This window comes from Mesoplodon bidens (genome assembly GCF_964165515.1).
Source record: "Mesoplodon bidens genome assembly, chromosome: 1".
Lineage (NCBI taxonomy): Eukaryota > Metazoa > Chordata > Mammalia > Artiodactyla > Ziphiidae > Mesoplodon > Mesoplodon bidens.
The window spans coordinates 171,811,159-171,834,172 of record NC_138176.1 but is presented as its reverse complement, the minus strand read 5'-3'; the positions used below and the strand labels follow the sequence as shown (position 1 = coordinate 171,834,172).

The 23,014-nt window shown below is 44.9% G+C and overlaps 1 protein-coding gene across 1 annotated transcript in view; it reads left to right on the top strand.

Annotated features, from left to right (window-relative positions):
* MACROH2A2 (macroH2A.2 histone) overlaps positions 1-23,014 on the top strand; it is a 54,369-nt gene that overhangs the window by 12,512 nt on the left and 18,843 nt on the right. The window contains exons 2-6 of the mRNA XM_081241587.1: positions 6,908-7,139; positions 17,864-17,970; positions 19,466-19,663; positions 20,716-20,826; positions 22,238-22,342. Coding sequence (XP_081097713.1) covers positions 6,968-7,139; positions 17,864-17,970; positions 19,466-19,663; positions 20,716-20,826; positions 22,238-22,342 — 693 coding nt within the window. The 5' untranslated portion in view covers positions 6,908-6,967. The remainder of the gene's footprint in view (positions 1-6,907; positions 7,140-17,863; positions 17,971-19,465; positions 19,664-20,715; positions 20,827-22,237; positions 22,343-23,014) is intronic.

The following is a 23,014-nucleotide window of genomic DNA, read 5'->3' as shown; positions in this document are numbered from 1 at the left end:
TTAATAGACCACAGTATAGTGAAAACATAACTTTTATATGTGCCGGGAAACAAAAAATTGATGTGACTCACTTTATTGAGGTGTTCTAGAGCTGCACCCACAGTATCTCTGAGGTACGCCCGTAGTAACTTGGGCGCGTGGGGGAGGCTTTACAAGAAAGACATGATCCAAATGTGAAGCCAAGTAAAATGTGGAATGACGTTGAACAACATGTTTTCAGAACCAAGAGACTCCACTTCTTGATACTAAGACACAAGGGTCCTAGTGTTGGACCACAGAAATGTGAAGCTAACATCCCACTTGATTCTGAAGGGAACAAGAGTTACAGAGTCTTCATCATATAAATGCTGTTCTTTGGCATTTAACTTTCAAAATTATACCTAGGGAGAAAACGCAGGAGATTTCATTATGTGATTACAGAGCAAAATAGAAATGTGATAAATCGGGATAGTGGAAAGTACAGAAGACAGGTGCATGTATGGAGGTAAAGTTGGGAGGAGAGGACCAGGGAAAGATTTGGGCCCATACATCCTCATTTTACATGACAGTGGCTTAGGAGACAGTCCCTAAAGTTGGTGGAATTGGAAATGGAGATTGAGGTGTATTATTTAAAGTTTTCGGGAATTCCCTGGCGGTACAGTGGTTAGGACTCTGTGCTTTCACTGCTGGGGCCCGGGTTCAATCCCCGGTCAGGGAACTAAGATTTGCAAGCCATGTGGCACGGCCAAAAATGTATAGATAAATAAATGAATAAAAATACAGTTTTCAAGGCAATCAATGGAGGAAGTAAAATAATAAAGTTCTTTACCTTTTTGCTTTGTTTTACTGTGTGCAAGTGTTAGATTTAAAGATAAATTCAAAATTTTAAATAACTTCTTTAACTTTCTTGTTTTCCTTGCTTTAGGGTGGCCCTGAGCAAGTCATAATTATGTTTCAGCTTGTACAGATTCACAGAGAACTTAGGGTCTCAGCCATTTTTTCACAGAGCCCTTACGCCAGAAGAAATGCCTTGCATTCCATTTATTAAGTGGTTTGGTCTCAACAACCTAATAAGTATTTCTGTCCTGACAATTTAGTAGCTCTTTGAAAAAATAATAACACATGAATTAGAAGAACAAAGAACATTTGCATCCTGTTCTTAAATAACCACGATGAATTACAAAGAGGGTGTGTACACCTGTTGGACATTACACGACTTCTCACACCTTGGAATCAGATTTGACACTGCCACTCTCATTTTCTGTTCCACACTGATTTTCACCCAGCACTTGCTTTTAATCACAAAAGCCAAAAATTCAGCTTTGCAAAAGATATGGCATCACCAAAAAGAAAATAGCACACACACACACACACACACACACACACAAGATAGTACAATCTACCCTGAACCTCTGGTGGAACCACAATGAACTAGTAGTTGTGGAGGCCAACAGAGGTTGACTATCACTGTATTTCACTTGAAAGCTTAAACATTAGCTGTTGTGGGACTTCCCTGGTGGCGCAGTGGTTAAGAATCTGCCTGCCAATGCAGGGGACACAGGTTTGAGCCCTGGTCTGGGAAGATCCCACATGCCGCGGAGCAACTAAGCCCGTGCGCCACAATTACTGAGCCTGCGCTCTAGAGCCTGTGAGCCACAACTGCTGAAGCCCACGTGCCACAACTACTGAGCCTGCGTGCCTAGAGCCCATGCTCTACAACAAGAGAAGCCACCGCAATGAGAAGCTCGCGCACCGCAATGAAGAGTAGCCCCCGCTTGCTGCAACTAGAGAAAGCCCGCGCACAGCAACGAAGACCCAACGCAGCCAAAAATAAATAAATAAAATTTAAAAACAAACAAACAAACAAAAATCAGCTGTTGTGTCCCCAGGTCCCTTGGCACACAGTTTGGAAACCATGGCTCTAGCATCTGTTTAAAACTTTATTGTGAGCTGTCATGCAAGTTCATTGGAAAATATTTGAGGACAGAGGCCATGTATATTCTACAACATCTAATGTCATTTCTTGTTCAATAATAAATGCTCCATAAATACTGTCTTTCACTGAATCTCTGATGTCACAGATTGCAAGATGCATACTGATTTCTAGAGATAGTAAAATTTTTTTAAAAGGCATATCATAAAATCAATGAAATACAATAGTTATTTAAATAGGCTAGTGTGAGTTTATTGTCCATGTCTGAGTCAGTGCCGCAATTTAATATTTACCCTTGTGATACCTGTAAAATCTAACTCATTGGTGTTCTTACGGGCTTAAAACCCAAACATAAAAACAAATCCTAAAACAACAGAGTCCCATACTTCCCCAGCACACACAAAACCAGTGGTGTTCTACCAACTGCCGTGCTCCTGGAGGTGAAAGGAGTAAGCAGGCAACACTACATTCTCCTTGCTTCTTCCCTGAGTTTTATTTTCCTGCCCCGCCCCCCAACTTAACATGCTTAAAACTCTTCTGTTCACTTTGAGAGTAATTATGAGACTTTATACTGTGGTCATACCTTGGTCTTTCAGATGTGGAAGGACAGGTATGATGCGGATCTAGGTTGTATCTGGTCTGCTTCCCAGTTCCTCTCACATCCTCCACGTAGTGTGTATGACCACTTGGGAGAGCTGCATCCAGCCATATTCTTTCTTCGAACCTATAAACAAACATCATGTCATGTACTACAGTCCTTAAGCTCTGCCTAATTAGAACAGAACTTGTTTTCGAGCAGAAGGTAAATAAATGTAAACATTTAAGTATTAGTCTGATGGAAACATTTCACATTGCAAAAGTTCTCTTTCAATGAGTGGCCCTCCACAGAGATTCAGATTCACGGGAAGTAGATAAAAACGCATTCAGGAGTTTTTAAACTCCTGACTTCCCAAGACTGCATAGAGTCAGGGGAGGCCTAGAAAAGAAGGAAGTTAGAGGTTATCACTTCTCACCACTGCAGGCAGAGTCCAGCGCAGGCTGGGGGCCTGGGGGATATAGAAAGTAGGGTCTTCTCTCTAGTGGGCCAAGGAGGCTCAACACTTCCTTCCATCTGTGGGTTCCGGCAGGTATGACCTGTCAGCTCCTCTCTACTTCCTCTAAGGATTCCTGGAGGTAGTCTGATTCTTAAAATGTGCAGGGGCCTCCCAGCCCTTGGGGCCAGGAATTAGGCACCTGGCTGCTTAAACCCAGCGTGATGTCTGAGAATGTTACCAGAGGGGGACCCCTTCCAGGGCCCTAAAGTGGGCTCTTGTCTAACCCTCAGAAATGAATTGTCCGAGGAGACACACCTACTGACAGAACAAAAGGCTTTATTGGAAAGGGGCGCCTGGGCAGAGAGCAGCAGGGTAAGGGAACCCAGGAGAACTGTTCTGCCACGTGGCTCGCCGTCTCAGGGTTTATGATGGTGGTGGAGTTAGTTTTCTGGGTTGTCTCTGGCCAATCTTGCTTGTGCCCATACTTGATCTGACTCAGGGTCCTCCCTGGTGGCACTTGCATCTCCCAGTGAAGATGGATTCCAGCTTTAGGGTTCCTGGGAGGTTGGCAGGACATATCGTGCTCCTAATCAGGACCTTCTGTTATGAGACAACTTATGCAAGCAGTTATTATCGTGCCTGGCCAGGGTGAGTGGTTTGGCTCACTGGTTCCCTATCAAAAAGATGGGTCCCCACAAAGAACTCTCTAGTCCTATTGAAGCACATGCATGCAACGGTCAATCTCACACTTAGATTCAAATGGCACTGCATCCCCAGCTCTAAGGCCCTAACCTAGAAGAAAGTCTGGAAGCCAAAGAAGGAAAGTCTCATTACAAAGTGCTGTGTTTGGGGTGATCCCGACATTTTATAATAGCTCATGTTTCTATTTGATCTAACCCTGACTTTCCTTTCCTTTCCTGTTTTATCTTCATGAATGTGTCAGGCATCAATCCCCTACATTCCCCTGTTTTTCTTCTACTGCCAGTCCTTATTTCCAAGTTTTAGGGCAATTTGTGACTCCACTTGACTGATACTGGGAAAGTCCCTGGGTGGCTTTATCCTGCACACCTAGTCATTCCCTGTCTGTTTTCATTTGAGAAAAATGTATTGGGGGGTGGGGGAATGAAGGGGTCCTGCTTCGTGGTGTTTGTGCTCCGTGCATTTTTCTCTCTGTTGGAGAGATTATGACCATCCCGCACATCGTATGGTATCCACAGAGCATGTCCATCCTGTGATGGGCTTTTCAGGTGGTTTCCTCGGCAACCAGACCTACTAATCCTCCCCCTCCCCCCACTTATCAGTAACTAATAATCGGTTTAGTGGAGTCACCAATACTAACACATCTTTATGCACCTGCACAGGCTCAGAACTCATTTCTTAAAGAGACTGAGCTTCTTTTCCAGAACCATTTGAAAGTGCAGTTCCGAAGACTGGAGTGTTTAAGACCAGAGGGACCTTCAGGATCAGTCAGTCACCTCCCTGCTTTACAGATGAGGCGCACTCGAACGACACACACAGCTCCCACAGCCAGTCATGTAGAAGTGGGGCCACACCCAGGGATTCCTGCCTGGTCCCAGGCTCTTTCCACTACACCAGGGGCCACCCCCATTCTGAACGCCACCAGCGGGTAGCCAGCATGTGCCATGTAACTGTCCCTGAGAACAGGGACTGTTGAACATGCTTTCGTGTCCCCTGTCCACTGAGAGAGCACCAACTACCAGCAGGTACTCTACACTCATCGATGCCTGACCTAAGTTTCTTCAACATGAATTGATGGTTATAATCCTAATATGCAGCTACCTGCTTCGTCACAGAGAGGACAGCTGTAAGTGGATTTATGAGAGTTTGCAGCAGAAGCAGAGAAATGTGGAAGTTCTAAAAAAAGGGATGCTGTTTTATCCCTGTGCCTTACTGGGAAAGAGATAATGTTCTCAGGCTATTTGCTCATCTTTGCTTGTACTTAACTTTGGTGAATACCTACATCTCTTGGTGGCAAAACGACACATAAAATAGGAGTGTAGTAAGTACATATGAGCATACAAAAAGAATGTATGTGAAGTATATAGTAAAATGCCTCAAACTCATTTACCTCAGAGATAAGAGGGTGTTGAGAATGGGATTTGTTGCTAAATTCCATAGTTCTTATATAAAACTCCTCAGTCATACAGAGTTATCAGATACTTTAGAAAATTGAACTCTATGTTCAATCTTCCATCCAGATTAAAGAAATCCCAGGTTTGTATCTTTCATATTAGCCATGCATTTATTTAGCACTTTCTTCCATCATATTCTTACCCACTTTCTTAGGCCTTTTCATTGCCATCTTTGTTGTTAGTAAACTAACCAAGCCAAAATTTGAGATGGCTGCCTCAACAGATAGAACCAATTTCAATTTATTTTTGACCTTCTCATTTTCCATCCCCAAAGAAAATGGCCACTGAGAATGATGTTGCCCTTGGGCCAGAGAGCTTTGATTCATTAACATTTTTTCCTAGAAAATTTTTGTTTCCTTTTCTTTGGTTCTGCTTGTTTGTAATTTGCTTTTACTTATTCTGGCTTATGTTCCTTTTTTGGTTACAGTACTCCCTCCACCAACAGGTTTAGCTCTATTACAATTCTCTGAATTAGTTTTAGCCTTACAAAGGCTTTTTCAGAAGTATATAATTATTTTATCTTTGCACAAAAGATAGCTTCCTAAAATAACACAGAATCATATACGTGTCTCTTGGTGCACTGTACTGAAGTCACCTCTTCGTGCTGATTCTGAAGTTTCTCCCCAAAATCAACCTGGATTCCCCATTCTAAGGAGCAAAAGCTTGGGTTGCATTATGGCTTTTAATTTTCTGTGTTACTCTACATTAGCATAGTCAATAAAACTGCCTCTTCTGGCATGTTTCTGTTTTTAAGAATGCTACAGGGGGAAGGGATAAATTGAAAGATTGGGATTGACATATATGCACTACTATATATATAATAGATAACTAATAAGGACCTACTGTATAGCACAGGGAACTCTACTCAATACTCTGCAATGGCCTATATGGGAAAAAAATCAAAAAACGAGTGGATATATGTATATGTATAACTGATTCACTTTGCTGTACACCTGAAAGTAACACAACATTGTAAATCAACTCTACTCCAATAAAAATTTAAAGAAAAACAAGAATACTACGTTATTAGGGAATTTAGAAAAGTGCTTCCATCAGAGAAGTGTACATCAGCTCTGAGTTGTGGGTCAAAGGTAACCATTATGATAGCCATGGCCGTATTAACTTTGTACTATTTATTAAAAGAGGCAGAAGCAAATCAGGGCAAAGAGGAACCATATTAGTTTCCTTGTTGCTGCTGTAACAAGTTATCCCCCAAATTAAGTGGCTGAAAACAATACACATTTATTCTCTTACAGTTCTGGAGGTCAGAAGTCCAAAATCATTTTCAATGGGCTAAAGTGAAGGTGTCAGCAGGGCTGGTTCCTTCCGGAGGCTAAGAGGGGAGAATCCATTTCCTGCTGTCATCCTGTCACTTACTCTCATCTCCTCCCTCCATCTTATAAGGACCCTTGCAATTACATTAGGCCCACCCAGATAATCCAGGATAATCTTCCCCACCGGAGCATCCTTAGCTTAATCACATCTCCAAAGTCTCTTCTGCCATGTAAGTAGCATATTCACAGGTTCTGGGGATGTTGAAGTGGACCTCTTTGGAGGCTGACCACAGGACCATGGCCTCTCTCTCTGGCCTCTCCTACAGAGGCTGGGCTGGATGGGTGGGGTGGGGAGCTGTTCATGGGTTGGCCTGCCGACCCCCAGCTCCCCATCTGCAGCACCCTGCGGTGGCAGCCAGGTCTGAGCTGCCTCCCCGGGGCTATCAGGCATGTCACACGAGCTCTGTGGCCACAGCACGGTTCCCAAGCTGTAGGCCAGTCACCCTTCCTTACCCTGCCACCTTTCCTTTCCAGCATTGAGTTAGTGCCGGGAGGCCACCGTGTCAAGCAAGCTGAGAGCAAAACTAAGGCAAGATGTCGGGCCGGAGCGGGAAGAAGAAAATGTCCAAGCTGTCGCGTTCAGCCAGGGCCGGGGTCATCTTCCCGGTGGGGAGGCTGATGCGGTACCTGAAGAAAGGGACGTTCAAGTACCGGATCAGCGTGGGTGCTCCCGTCTACATGGCCGCGGTCATCGAATACCTGGCAGGTAACGAGAACACGCAGGGCAGGTAACCCATTCCCAGATCCCACCTTCCCCTCGGCCCCTGCACACAGGCTGGGCAGGGAAGCCTTGATTCGCCTGTGGCTGTCTCAAGGTCGCTGTACGCGGTAATGGGGTTTCAGTTTGCCTGCTTGGCTAAAACCAACTCCTGCAGGCTTTAGGGGAGGGAAGAGCACATAAGGGCAGAGGATCAGCATGGAAGGAAGAGAATCCACAATAAAGTGTCTTTGCTAGACCAGCCTCAAGAAAGGTGTGTCTTGCTGTAGACAAATGTAATACGTAAATTTCTAGGTTCCCACAAAAGACAAACTATGGGGAAGATAGGGTCTTGCTATTCATTTTGTAACGTGAGTCTTCACTTTTACTTGATGGTCCTCACTAAACCTCAGCTGTCCTACTGTATTGAACCTAGGACTCAATGTCCATAAATAATGTTGAGCCCAGCATTGAAAGCATCTTCAGTTGGTTCCATGAAGCCGACAACGTTTTAATTTTACTCTCCTTTACAGAGGTGGTTCTCTGTCTACAAATACATAGGAAAGAGTTTCCCATGTTGGTTGTTAAAATTATTTTTTCTACTGAAAGATGACATTTTTGTTGTGTGTGTTCTTTACCTATTTGAGTAACTTTACATTTAGCTTTTTTTTGTTGCTCTGGAGGTTGGAGAGAAGGACTGGAGGGCTCTGAAAGTCAAACCAATCAAGTGTGATAGAGCAGTGCTTTTCAAAGTGGGGATCACTCCAGGGATCTTGTTGACAAGGTCAAGGGTAGGACCTGAGACTCTGCATTTCTAACACATTGCTGTGATGTGATGCTATGCTGCTGGTCCAGAGACCACTCAGAGGAGCATTTTAGCCAGTCTTTTAGCAGCAGGTCTAAAGGCCTGGGGAATGCTTTTTTAAAATGCAGATTCCTGGCTGCATTTTAAACCCAGGAATCTGATGGAAAAAAGTCTCCTGGCTTGGAGGGAGAGGAGGGACTTTGAAAACAGTGACTGAAGCTTTAAAACAACCTTTAGATCTATACCACCTACTGATACTGGAAGACCCTGAGTAACCCAGAGATTCCACAGCCTCCAAGTGGGGAGCCAGGATACCCTGATGTCCTTCAACCCTAAGCTGTACACTTTCTGCTTCACTACACTGCCCCATTATAATGTTTGTATAATCAAAATAAGTTAGTAGTTCCTGTGCCTCCACTTGGCAAAAGTCTAAACTGTGCATAATACAATACAACAAAATTTAGCCTTTTCAAATTTTGTTCACTGGTGACTCTGTTCTTTGGTTCAGAGTGTTTGATGAAAAAGCGTATGTTTTCCTTTTCATTCATTCAACAAATATTTGTCGAGCATCTACCTGTCAGTGCACACAGTAAGTCCTTAGACTCTTCCCTGCTAATAGCATTGGGCCATTTATATGATTTTTCATTTATCTTCAATTAGAGCCACCAGACCTCATAGCAATGCATACTATAGCCTGAATGTCACACTCTGGACTTCGAGCCAGCACATCCGTAAAGATCGATAGTGTCTCTCAAAGTAGAATGTCACCCATTTTCTCATAGTCTTTCATTCACTCAACAAACATTTATTGAACACCTACTATGTGCCAGGTGTTGTTCTAGGTGCTGAGGATACAGCAGAGACCAAGACAGACAGGAGTCCCTGCCTTCAAGCAGAATGCATTCTGAAGGGAGAAACAGCAAACAAATGAGTGAAGTGTATGTGGTCCAGCAGATGGTGTTAAGTGCTCGGGGATGAATAAAGCAGGAAAGAAGTTAGGCTTGGGCTAACTCCAGGAAGTGGGGAGCTGAGGGGAGGCCCCCACTGAGGGGCTGGTATTTGAAGGAGGCCAGTGAGTGGGCATGTGGGTGTCTGGGGGGGCCCTCGGGACAGAGGGAAGCAGGTGCTGGGGGTGTCCAAGGAGCAGCAATGGGGACAGAGGGCTGGGGCTGAGGGAGGGAACTTGGACTGTAAATGAGGCCTGAGGGAGAGTGGCTGGTGGGCGCAGCAGAGCTTGTCACGGGAGCTCTGGAGGGTTTTGAGCAGATGTGCAAGACCCTGCCTGTGGGGAGAGGGGTACAAGGCAGGGTCAGGGAAAGCAGCAGGAAGGCGGTTGCAGAGATCCAGGTGAGAGACGTGAGGTTGGGGAGGAGGCAGTGGAGCGTCCGAGGAGTGGTCAGAGTACTGAGATATCTTGAAGGCTAAGTCAACAGGATCTGCTGACGGTTGGACATGAAGTGTGAGACAAGAGAGGAGGAGCACCTGGAAGGATGCTGTTGCCAATAACACTCCTTCCCCAGGGCCAGTCCCAGCCTCCAGCACCGTCCTGGGTCAAATGGAGAAGATGAAGCGGGTGTTCTGAGGCCCAGAACTGTCTTCCCAGTGTCCTTTCCTTCCCTTCCTTTTGTGCTTTTTTCTCCCCTCCAAAGTCAGGCTGGAGTTGACAGTAGGGGCTTCGATGTCAGCTTAAATCTGATTTATCAGTTTACCAGCTCTGTTACCTTGGGCTAATTTCCTTAACCTCTCTGAGCTTTGGGTGTTTCCAGAGCTAATCTCATTTAATTCCATTAATGAGCCAATGTATGCAAAATGTCTAGTGCATAGGATGCACTCAGTAAATGGTAATTCTTCTCCTCTCTCTTCTATTAAGAGCTGATGAAATCATTCAGGGCAAAGTGTAATGAGTAACTCTGCCAAGGTGGTATATTTGGGGGCTGTATTGCATTTTAATGAGACAAGGAGTTTAAGCCAAAGGAATGAATCGTTATTGCAGGCCATTGCTGAGTAAGTAAAAAGGGGATTTTTGTTAGTTGTTTTGTTTTGTTTTGGAAGGGGGCATGAATTGATTTTGTTTAGGGAAGAGAGTTCAAAGTGTGAAAGTCTCCTGTCACCCTTGAAATGACCTTTAACATTCACGACAACAATATTGACTGAGTTTCTCCTTTGCATCAGGCCTTAAAGATACAATGGAAAACAGACAGATGTGGTCCTGCCTTCCGTGGGTTTACATTCTAGCAGAGTTGACTAGCATTAAAAACAACACAATAAGATGACATTCATGTGGACAGGGAAGCCAGAGGAGCTTTGGGAAGCAGAGGGAGGCTGCCTAATATAAAGCAAGGGCTGTTAAGACCTAACCAGGGGTGTAAAGCAATTATACTCCAATAAAGATGTTAAAAATAAATAAATAAATAATAAAAATAAAAATAAAAAAGACCTAGCCAGGAGGACTTCCCTGGTGGTCCAGTGGCTAAGAATCTGCCTTCCAATGCAGGGGACTCAGGTTCGATCCCTGGTCAGGGAACTAAGATCCCACATGCCATGGGGCAACTAAGCCCATGGGCCACAACTAGAGAGCCTGCATGCCGCAACTACAGAACCCACGCGCTCTGAAGCCCACGCACCAAAACGAAGAGCCCGCACGCTGTATCGAAACATCCCGGGTGCCACAACTAAGACCCGACATGGCCAAAAATAAATAATTTTAAAAATTGGAAACTGAGGCTTCCCTGGTGGCGCAGTGGTTGAGAGTCTGCTTGCCGATGCAGGGGACGCGGGTTCGTGCCCTGGTCCGGGGAGATCCCACATGCCGCGGAGTGGCTGGGCCCGTGAGCCATGGCCGCTGAGCCTGCGCGTCCGGAGCCTGTGCTCCGCAACGGGAGAGGCCACACAGTGAGAGGCCCACATACCGAAAAAAAAAAAAAAGAAAACTTGGAAACCAAAGTTTAAAAACAAAAGACCTAACCAGGGCTTCCCTGGTGGCGCAGTGGTTAAGAATCCACCTGCCAATGCAGGGGACACGGGTTGAAGCCCTGGTCCAGGAAGATTCCACATGCCGTGGAGCAACTAAGCCCATGTGCCACAACTACTGAGTCTGCCCGGTAGAGCCCATGAGCCACAACTACTGAGCCCACGCACTGCATCTACTGAAGCCTGTGCTCTAGAGCCCATGCTCCACAACAAGAGAAGCCACCGCAATGAGAAGCCCACACACCACAATGAAGAGTAGCCCCCGCTCACCGCAAGTAGAGAAAGCCCACGCGCAGCAACAAAGACCCAACACAGCCAAAAATAGTAAATAAAAATAAAATAAATTTTAAAAAAAGACAAAAAGACCTAACCAGGTTCTCAATCCTGCTTTTTAATATATTGATTGATTTAAAATCCTGATACCTGGGTCTTACCCCAGAGATTCTGGGATACTTCCGGGTATCAGGATTTTTTTAAAGCTTCCCCAAAAGATTCTGATGGGCAGCCAGGGTGGGCAATTGGTAGGAGTTGGCTAGATTCAGATGGGTTGATTATCAGTTTGGGGAGAAACAAGGGTGAAGATCTAAAGTTTAGAGGAAGTGTGTGGCCCCTTCCAGAAACTGGAGGTATTTCTGTGTACCTGGAACAGAGCTGGGAAATGGGAAGGGTGCGAGACGAGAAGGGGAGCAGGGGGACAGGTCCTTGAGGGCCACATGAGAGTGTGCACATTTTGCACACACACGCCAGGGGAGGCATCGAAGGGAGGAGGTGGCATTCTGGGGGCCTCACGTGGGCTTTAGGTGGAGAACAGTTGGTGGGAAGCAAGATCAGAGTCCAGGAAACCAGTGGGGGCTGTTTTAAAGTCACTTTGGAGAATTGACAGGGGCCAGGACTAGGGGTTCTCAGTGGAGACGATGAGAAGAAATGGGCACATGTGGGAGCTGTCTGGAGGGGAGAATCAGCTCTGCTCAGTAATGGGTGGGATAAGGGGGGAGACCAATTTACTTCTCCTCTCAGATTCATGTCTATGGTCTCTGAAGTTCCCCTCTCCCACTCACTGCCTCCGAGAGGGGACCTGGGGTCACAGGAATAGCCAAGTAAGAAAAAGCTGGGTGCCAACACATAGAAACAACCTAAATATCCATTGACAGATGAATGGATAAAGAAGATGTGGTACATATATACAATGGAATGTTACTCAGCCATAAAAAAGAACAAGATAATGCCATCTGCAGTAACATGGATGAAACTAGAGATTATCATACTAAGTGAAGTAAGTCAGACAGAGAAAGACAAATATCATATGATATTGCTAATATGTGGAATCTAAAATATGACACAAATGAACCTATCTATGAAACAGAAACACAATCAGGGACATATAGAATAGACTGGTGGTTGCCAAGGGGGATGGGGGTAGGAGAGGGATGGAGCGGGAGGTTGGGATTAGCAGATGCAAACTGGTATATATAGAATGCATAAACAACAAGGTCCTACTGTACAGCACAGGGAACTATATTCAATATCCTGTGAAAAGCCATAATGGAAAAGAATATAAAAAGAATGTATATATATACACACACACACACACACACACACACACACACACACACACACACACACACATATATAACTGAGTCACTTTGCTGTACAACAGTAATTAACACAACATTGTAAATCAACTATACTTCAATATAAAATTTCTAAAAAAAAAGAAAGAGTTTTAAAAATAGCATGTAAAAATGCAAAGTCATATTTTACAAATGTTTGAAATTCATGAACCATTCTTACTTTCTATTAAGTAAAACTATACGAAGAAATTATCCATATTTTAAAGCCCATTTTAATTCTTCCTAGAGCAGATCCCCAAATTTAATAAAATCTATTAAAAATGTAAAGATTTTATAAATACAAAAATAAAATCTACATGAAATGCAGAAAGAAAGGAAGGAAGGGAGGGAGGGAAGAAGGAAGGAAGGAAGGAAGAAAGAAAAGGTTGGGTGCTACTTAGCCAAAAAGAAAGTTGCACGAATTTTCAGGAACTTGGGGAGAAATAGCAGTCAGCCTTACCTGATTTCTCTGGCCTGGCTGCCTGACCAACCCTAGGTTCACACATCTCATGATGTTATAGCCATATGGCATTTCTGGCCCCAACCTGTTGGGGGAGATTGCACACTCCGGCAACGAATGCATGCTGGACTGCTCATCTAGAAGGTCCCTTCCACCTGAGACATCCACCAGCCTCCCAGAATGGACATCACATTCATACTTCAGTTTATCAATCTGTAAATGCTGGCCCAGTTTACATCTCCAATGTAAGTGAGGAAAAAATGGACTGAAAAAGCAAGCCCCAGACTCTGGAAAAGAATTTTTTTTTTTTTTTTTTTTTGGTGGTATGCGGGCCTCTCACTGTTGTGGCCTCTCCCATTGCGGAGCACAGGCTCCGGACGCACAGGCTCAGTGGCCACGGCTCACGGGCCTAGCCGCTCCGCGGCATGTGGGATCTTCCCGGACTGGGGCATGAACCCGTGTCCCCTGCATCGGCAGGCGGACTCTCAACCACTTGTGCCACCAGGGAAGCCCTGGAAAAGAATTTTGTATTCATTAGCAATAGATATAATATAAATGTAAGATATTGAGAATGAGTAATTTATAATCGTTTTATGGTGAGAAAATGTTCTGTAATATATTTTTAATTGATAGGACAAATAGGCCTTAAAACAGCATTAATTTCAGGGCACTTCATGAAATCATTATGTAACAAAGAAACCTATCATTTCCAGACAATTGGGTCTATCCATTTAACACCAAGCATTTTTTTAATATAATGATTTTTCAGTTTTTACATTTGTGTTTTGAAAAGATCACTTTGGCAGCCAGGACTACATGTGTGGTTGTGCAGGTTGTACACTGCACAAGGACATACATTGAAGGGAGTATCATTCACATCATAGACCTCAAAGAACTGTGACTAATTATGAGCATTTCCAGCAGATGGCAGTAAAGGTTCTTGTTCTAACAAAATTAGGGAAGTCAGGTGTCTTGAGGAAGGGGCATCTTTTTCTAATTTGCACAAAGGTGCCCTGGGCCAGTGGTGGCCTTGTTGGCATGGATCTGGAGGAAGACAAAACTGGGGGCAGGAAAACCACTACGATTATCTGGGCTGGAAAAGAAGACAGCCAGGGCTTCCCTGGTGGTGCAGTGGTTGAGAGTCCGCCTGCCGATGCAGGGGACGAGGGTTCGTTCCCCGGTCCGGGAAGATCCCACATGCCGCGGAGCGGCTGGGCCCGTGAGCCGTGGCCGCTGAGCCTGCGCTGTCCGGAGCCTGTGCTCCGCAACGGGAGAGGCCACAACAGTGAGAGGCCCGCTTACCAAAAAAAAAAAAAAAAAAGAAAGAAAAGAAGACAGCCTTAGCTCGGGTAATGGCAATAAGCTTGGAGAAGAGGGGCGAAGTTATGTAAGATTCATGAGGCTGGGAAAAGAGAGGGAGAAGGAGAGGGAGGGGGGAGGGAGAGGGAATGACTCCCAGGTCTGTCTGTGGATGGAGCTGCCAGTCCCAAGGGTGATGGGAGGAGCCTGTTTCGAGGAATGATTTGGATTTGGGGATGTGGTGAGCTTGATTTACCTGTGGCACGCGCAGGTGGCATCATGGCAGGGCTGGAAGTGCAGATGTGGTGACATGGGAAGGAAGGTGGAAGCAGGAGCTGTGAGTGGATGGCGTTTCCCCAGAAGACTGCACGGCCTGATGCAGAGCAGAGCGCCCAGTCGAAGCCCAGAGACACCGCCACCTAGTGGGCAGGTGGACAAGCGAGCAGAGGCCAGGGAAGGAGACAGTCATGCATGTGTTCTGTCCCAAGCCTACACTTGCTGTGGTATTTCCCATCTCCTGTGGGCTGGGCTATCCAGTGTTGGTTTAGATTGTATCCAAAATGAGCGGACACGAGCTCTTCCAAAATAATGTGCATGATGAGCTTTCCAACCTCCTTTTTGGCTACAGAAATCATTCCTTTTACTATCAGATACTCAGCTGTATCCCAGATGGTTACTATTGCTGGAAGTGTGACTTGCGAGAAGTGAGAGGTTTGCTGTAGAAGTCTCCAGACCTCCGTGGAAATCTCCACCACTTAACAAATTATGGTCTTCCAACAAAATTTGCAGTGAAACAAATGTGTGACATTAAATTCAGTTTTCCTATTGATTGCCAGTTGACACACAAGGATACTTGTGTTCCCAAAATCAATAAAATCACTCAAGAATGTAGCAAACTTTTATAGTTCGTGTGAATATATTTGTCATAACATTTGAAAATATTAATAATGATTAATGTTATTTCAAACATTTAAATGGTGGAGTCTGGCCCAAGGAATGTTCAGACTAAACATCCAACAGAGAAAAGAACTCCTTGGTCTAGATTTCCTGCTATGTATTCTTAAGTTTTTTTCTCTTTAAATAAAAAAAGTTCTACCTCTGTTTTTGCACTTGAGCACACGATCAAGGTTTTCTTTCTTATAAATTATTTCGGAAGAGTTAGTACGAGAGCCCAGCTGCACTCGGGCAGAGCCTCACCTGTGTGCCTGCATTGTGCTGCCTGACGAATCGCTGCCTTTAGCCTCTTCCCGTGGCGGCATTCGATGACAGATTCTCCGTCTGAGAATCCAGTGTCTGTGCATCTGGCTGTCAAGCTGAAAATAACCTGACCTTCAGGGGCTTCCTGAAGGCTGGGAACGTGTAGGGCTTCCTGTTAGCCTTGCTGACAGTTAATTTGATGAACCCCAAGAGGATGCTTAACTGCTTCCTCTAAATGCAGGAGACAGAGGGAGGACAGTGATGGTCCAAGATGCTAAATGAAATTCAACTTCTCAGAAGCTTAAAACTCGGAGGCTCCTTGACCCCCTTTCCACCCATCTGGAAAAAGGGCTGAGCAGAGTGCTCCTTCCTCCCAGGTGTGGGCCCCTAGGAGCAGCAGGTGCAGGAAAGTCCTTTTATTGTGCTCAGTGGGGTGCTGTACATTTTAACCTAGAGCCATAAAGCAAGCCTGTTTGTGAAGACTATAAATACACCCCTTTTTGATGGGTACCCTTTTTTTTTTTTTTTTTTAACGCGGGCCTCTCACTGTTGTGGCCCCTCCCGTTGCGGAGCACAGGCTCCGGACGCGCAGGCTCAGCGGCCATGGCTCACGGGCCCAGCCGCTCCGCGGCATGTGGGATCCTCCCGGAGCGGGGCACGAACCCGTGTCCCCTGCATCGGCAGGCGGACTCTCAACCACTGCGCCACCAGGGAAGCCGGGGTACCCTTTTTAAACGAAAGAAAAGCTGGGCAGAAATCTGAAGGCAGCAAACCAGGCATCTAATATGGCATTAATTTCAAATACTGTGTCCTCCAGTCCCAAGAAGCCTGCTCATATTTCTCAAACTGCAGTGCCCCAATCTTTGATTCAGAAAATGCAGTGCCGTGTAAATGAATTGTTGGTAAACACAATATTCCTTGCTTAATAACCCAAAAAAGATGTTGTGAGAATGAATTTGCAGTGATTTAGTGCTTTTCATTATGGAAATGCCATATAAATATTTAACTCTAATGCTTATTTTATTCTAATTTTTTGTTAATCACATTTGCTTAGTTAATATGGCATACTTATGCCAAGTTTTTATTTTATTGCCATAGATTTTACGAACGATGGCAATTGCATGTGGTGTTTTATTTGAAATTAGGTTGACTGCAAAAATTCATGCAGAATTGCCTATTAATTTTAGGGTTTAGTATCTATGCCATTGTACCAGCAAATCCCCCCAACACACACACGTATGCACATACATACACACAACACATTCATGCACACATGCACATACAATTTTCCACCCACATATAACACACTGGCACGTTGCCTCTTTCTTTAGGGAAAGAACTCTTTCTAGGGGAAGAATTTTTCTTTAAAGGCTCATTCATGCTCTTGAAGGCAGACAAATTTGATTTAGCAGAGCATCCTTCCAAAATTGAGAAAGAAAGAAAAAATAAAGGAGGAAAGGGAAAGCATTCAGGGATATAAACCAACTCCATAGTTTTGTTTTGTTTTTTTGACTCAAAAACTGATAGTATGTGAAATAGAATTCACTTTTCAGGTTAAGTGGTACCTCACCCCTTAGTATAAATCAGTTCTTCCTATCCACTTTCCTTTAGGACGAGAGGGACAAGGGGCATCAAGTGAAGAGGAAAAGGAGATTCTGAAAGGGGTCTCAGCTCTCCTCAGAGATGGCTGCACACTGAAAGAAACTCGGCTTCAATGTTAGGGTTCTGTTTTGGTCAGGATTAACTTCTGCCGACAGTGGCTTAAACAAGAGTTTCTTTTTCTCTCATACAAAAGACGTCTATAGAAGACAGTCCAGGTTGGTAAGGAGGCTCCACAGTCCTAAGAGATTCTGGTTCTTATCTTATTGCTCTATCATCCACAACTTCTTACCCTTGGTCAAAGATGGCTGCTCAAATTCCAGCCATCATGTCCTCAGTCTGCCAGTAAAAAGGGAAGAAAGGCACTGTCCCTTTATTAATGGGTACTTCCCAGAAGTACCATACAACACAACTGCTTGCTTTTCATCGGTCAGAACTTAGTCACACTATCACACCTAACAAAAAGGGTGGTTGGGAAATACTGTCTTCATTCCTGTGATTTGGGGCTCTGCAAAAAATCAGAGGTCCATCTACTAAGGAAGATGGGGGAGAATTAATGTCAAGGGACAACTAGAAGGCTTTGTCCACAGGATCGTATATCAGGTCTTGCTAAAATATCTTACTTGTCTGTGACTTGAGTTCTTTTCAGTTTTCTGGATTTCTTTCCAGGCCCAGACATAAAAATCACAAATAAATAAAAGTGATCTAACTCCAAGGCCATTTCCAAAGGAACGCTTTGGAAAACTCAGACCCCATTCTATGATTGCCTATTAACCCTCGCTTGAAATTTCAGCGGAAATTCTAGAATTGGCTGGGAATGCAGCGAGGGACAACAAGAAGGCCCGGATAGCCCCAAGACACATCCTGCTGGCAGTTGCCAATGACGAGGAACTCAATCAGGTACGTCTGAAGCATTGACACCAGCCACGGCTTGGGTTTGCCAAACGCACTACTGCATGTGGACCTGGCTGGCTAGAAATCCTTTCTGCTACAGTACCCAGTCACATTTACACTAAAAGAGTCAGATCATACGGGAGAAGAACAAATTCTGCTAGCCATATTATTTAGATTCAAAATAAAATTATCTCTGGAATAGATCCCATTATATATTATGAGACTTGCCAGAATTTCTTTTCCTCTTTAAAAGCAAGCTCTGTGTGTTGCCGAGGGAAGTGCAGTGCACATATGTTATTCTCTGTACAGTTTCTTCCCCCAAACTTTGTTGACGATTTATTCTGATGAGGGCAGAAGCGTCCTTCTTCATATATCAAAACTAACGCTTTATATTTTAGAGCTGACTCCAAAATCGAGTGAATTCCCACCCCCATGTCCCCCGCCAAAGATGTGCAAGGTAGCAGGTAAACAGTATGAGAATTTTAATTTATGTGTATTTTATAATGTTAACTGTCTGTGGTTAAGAATCAGTTCTTATTTCCAATCCAACACGGGCTGATAATTTCCAAAAATACAATAAAAAATAATTACTAGAAAAATTAAAAAACAAACTACCAGCTACAATTTTTTGTTACTAGATCCAATAGGTATACAAAAATTCTGTCAACTTACTAGACTCTTCCTCATGATTTCTGTACTCTCTTTGTCACAGACAGGTAACTAATAGCTTGTGGACCAGCCTTGGTTGCAGACCACATTTGGAGTAGCGCTGCTATAAAATGTGCGGAATGTATTAGTGTGGTAGTTCATGTTGATTAGTTAAAGTAAACACATATCAGTTGGGAGGTGTGTGGTCAAACATATTTTACTGATGGAATGCATGATCAAAGGAGTGGGGTCGGGCTTCCCTGGTGGCACAGTGGTTGAGAGTCCGCCTGCCGATGCAGGGAACGCGGGTTCGTGCCCCGGTCCGGGAAGATCCCACAATGCCGCGGAGTGGCTAGGCCCGTGAGTCATGGCCGCTGAGCCTGCGCGTCCGGAGCCTGTGCTCCGCAACGGGAGAGGCCACAACAGTGAGAGGCCCGCGTAACACACACACACACACAAAAGGAGTGAGGTCTGTTGTTAACTGGGTCTAGCCCTTGCATTAACCTTTGAACCTCATTTTGTCAAGCTGTGCTCCCACGTCTGAAGCTCTTTATCCTCGGTTATGTCTGGAATCTCCAAGCTCTGGGCAACCTCCCTGATTTCAACCTCTATACGCTTTCATTTTGCTTTGCTTGTTTTGCTTTCTGTACAAGATCTCGGGATGCCTTGTTACCTACAGAGATAAGCCGTACCCATGAGGCAGGGACAACCAGTTAAATTGTGTATTATGCAGTTTCTTTGGAAAGCAGAGACCAGATTTAACACTTGTTTTGCCAACAGTTAGAACCGTATTAAATCCAGAACCAACGAGCTCTTTGCTGTCTGAGCTCACGCCTTCTCTCTCTCTCTTCAGCTGCTCAAAGGAGTGACCATCGCCAGCGGAGGCGTCCTGCCCAGAATTCACCCTGAACTGCTGGCCAAAAAACGAGGGACCAAAGGCAAGTCAGAAACTATCCTCTCCCCTCCCCCAGAGAAAAGAGGAAGGAAGGCCACGTCGGGCAAGAAAGGGGGCAAGAAATCGAAGGCTGCCAAACCACGGACGTCCAAAAAGGTGAGCCCAGTGGTGTCTGTGAGCTCCGGACTCTCACAGAACGGGAGGAAAGTTGAACCATCCAAAGAGAAGGGCGTGGCCAGCATCCCCGAAGGACTGGGGACCCACCTCAGCTTGGTGCTGGGAGAAAATGATAGGAATGTGTGTGAAAAAGAATAAAGGGCCTTTGAGACGAGCTCAGATCATCATGCAGGGTCTACTAGAGTTTTCCAAACCCCACACATGGGTGGTTTTCATGTTTCCAGATCCCCTCCACTGACCTCACCAAAATCTCAAGTGAGAGAGCTGATCTGGAACTCTACTTTCCACCTCTCCCCATGTGACATACTGACACACCTTTAGCTTCCCACAGAGAGTCGCCTGAGTTCAGCCAATGGCATTTCAGGTGTTTTGGATAAGTAGCTATAGCTCAGAGGTGCCATTTGTGGAGTAATACTTTCATATGCTGCCCAGTACGGCAACTGCTAGCCACATGTGGCTATTTAAATTTGAATTTAAATTACTGAAAATGAAATCAAATTCAGTGCCTTGGTTGCACCAGCCACATTTCACGCGCTCAACAACACGGAGCAGCACAAAGGGAATGAGGGAATGAAGTTCTGTTGGACAGTGCTGCTTTGGGGGTTGTCAACTTTTCATTCCCCAGACCTCCATGATGGCAAAAAAGATGGTATAAGAGTTCATTTCTCGGCCGCTGTGCCCCAGGGGAATCCTGGAGAGAAGGGAAGTTGAGCAGTGCACTATGAATGACCCCACTTGGCTTATTATCAGAAGCTGTAGGCGTTGAAAAGAACAAGAATAACATATCTGTGTCCAGGTTTGAGCAAAGACTATGGGTACACGCGAACCCCTTAATACACTTGATTTTTGCAGTATCCTTCTGTTTTCCCCATATTGCTGTCCCTTGCTTCCCTCTGTTGAAAACAACAGAACCTAACCTCTGACCACTTCCGTTCATATCCAACTTGGTGGTAACCATGGGAAAGACTTCAAAGCCACTTTGGGCTTTTTCTGGATTATTTCTGATCTGTCCTTCTGATTTCTACCAACAGTCCAAACCAAAGGACAGCGATAAAGAAGGAACTTCAAATTCCACCTCTGAAGATGGGCCTGGGGATGGATTCACCATCCTGTCTTCTAAAAGCCTTGTTCTAGGGCAGAAGGTAATAAAGAGAATTGTAATGTACTGTCATAAAACACTATTGCATTTTTATAACCTACTGTTTACAAGCAATGAAGCCTCCTCCTTCATCCCTTCCTTCCCTAATATGACTTTCACTCTGGTCTTGAATTATTCATTTTTAAACTAAAGAGCTATGGCAATGTCTGCATTGTGAGGATAAACAAGCTCTTTAGTGCTGAGAATTGTTCATGCTGACACTGGTCAGCCAGAGGTACCCACAGTGGATCTTTCTGGTCTCCATGCCCCAGATATCTCTTGCTCACCAAAAAAAATCCATAGCTAACTTTCTCAACCAGGCTTTGGGAGGCCTGCTTTACATGGTGTGATGTAATTTATCAAAGAAGGAAAATAGAAAGATATGTTCCCTGAATATCCCTGGTGTTAGAAATGAATTATTTGCTAATAATTCAGTCTGCTTGCCTTTCTAGGCTGCAGAAAGAAAACAAACAGGGTTATACATTTGAAAAGTCTTCAGCAGCACAACAGCAGCCCAGCCAGACATGCAAATAATTCATTCCCATAAGCATAACAGACAATGTATCTACCAAGTCAACTGGGGCTGCAATATGATACCCGCGGAAACAGTCAGTCAATCATATCGGGTAGCAAATGTTTGCAGCCTGACAGTAGTATGAACCTCTGTTGAAGCAATTGGGAAGAGCACGTTTTGAGAAGAGCATAAACGTGGCGGGTTCCTAATTCATCACTGATGAAAGCAGGGAAGCAAAGAGGTGGAATTTATGTCCACTCTAGGGGCTATCTGTGGTTACGTGATGATTAGCTTTCTCTCCCTTACCTAGGGGAGCAAGAAGTTCTAGCTCACATGGGGAGACAATGGAAAATGGCTTCCATTCTGCTCAGCTATGGGCACATGGGGCAGCATTTCACAAGCGTAGCCCCAAGAGGGTGGTCCCAAAAGTCAAGGCGGCCAGACGTAGAGGTCAGAATCCCAGAGCCCCTCACTTCTCTCCAGAAAAGTGGTTGGCTTTACATCCCTGCCCCCGCAGGTCTGTGCTGCTCTGGAGAGAATGCAGGGAACCGAGTAGCTTCTTGCAGGAGCTACTCAGAGAATTACGATATTGAACACCAAGGCCACCCAGATGGGAAACGAAGGCATAAGCTGTAGGGAAAAGAAAAGGAGGGGAGGTCCCGGTCCTGCCCCCAAAAGGGGAGGCAGATTTGCTGCTAGCTTCAGGGTGAACATCAAATCCACTGAGCTCAAAAGAGCCCGTTGAAAACCACACACCTTGGAAACGTCAGAAGGTCGCTCCACGCACAGCCCTTTCTGTTGACACAAGCAATTGAGAGAATGAACAGATGTGAGTAAAACATGAAGATTTTCCATAGGCCTTGATCTCACCCACACTCTGCATCTTCTCTTCCCAATGCAGCTGTCCTTGACCCAGAGTGACATCAGCCATATTGGCTCCATGAGAGTGGAGGGCATCGTCCACCCAACCACAGCTGAAATTGACCTCAAGGAAGATATAGGTAAGGTTCTGAGATTTCGGGAGAGGTGCCATAGAATAGCTACTGTTCTGGCAAGTTCTCGTGAAGTCGGTCATTGTCAGCTGGATAGCCCCTGCTTGGCGGACTGTGTCAATCAAGCTCTGCCATCGTGTGTAATTGAACAGCATTACTAGAGAAAAACTAATTTTGTTTTAGGTCTGCAGATATTTTTGAAATTTTTATTGAAGTATTATACAAAAACAGATCATTAATGCACAGCTTGATGAATTTTTCTCCAAGCGAACAAAACTGGGACCAGCACCTTGATCATGAAACAGAACCTTGCCAGCACCCCACAAGGCCTCTCATCCCTCGTCCCGGTCACCATTCTCTCCGAGGGTAACCACTATCCTGTCTTCTGTTTTTTTTAATTTTTGGCTGCGCCTCGAGGCATGTGGGATCTTAGTTCCCTGACCAGGGATCGAGCCCGTGCCCCCCTGCAGTGGAAGCGCCGAGTCTTAACCACTGGACCACCAGGGAAGTCCCCACCACTATCCTGTCTTCTAACAGCATAGAGGGGTGTCATCTGTTTCTGATTTTATATAAATGAAATCATGCAGTATGTCTCCTTCTGTGTCTGTCTCCTTTTGCTTAACTTTGTGAAATCAACCCATGTTGTTGAGTGTGGTTGTAGTTCATTTTCTTTACTGTACAGTATT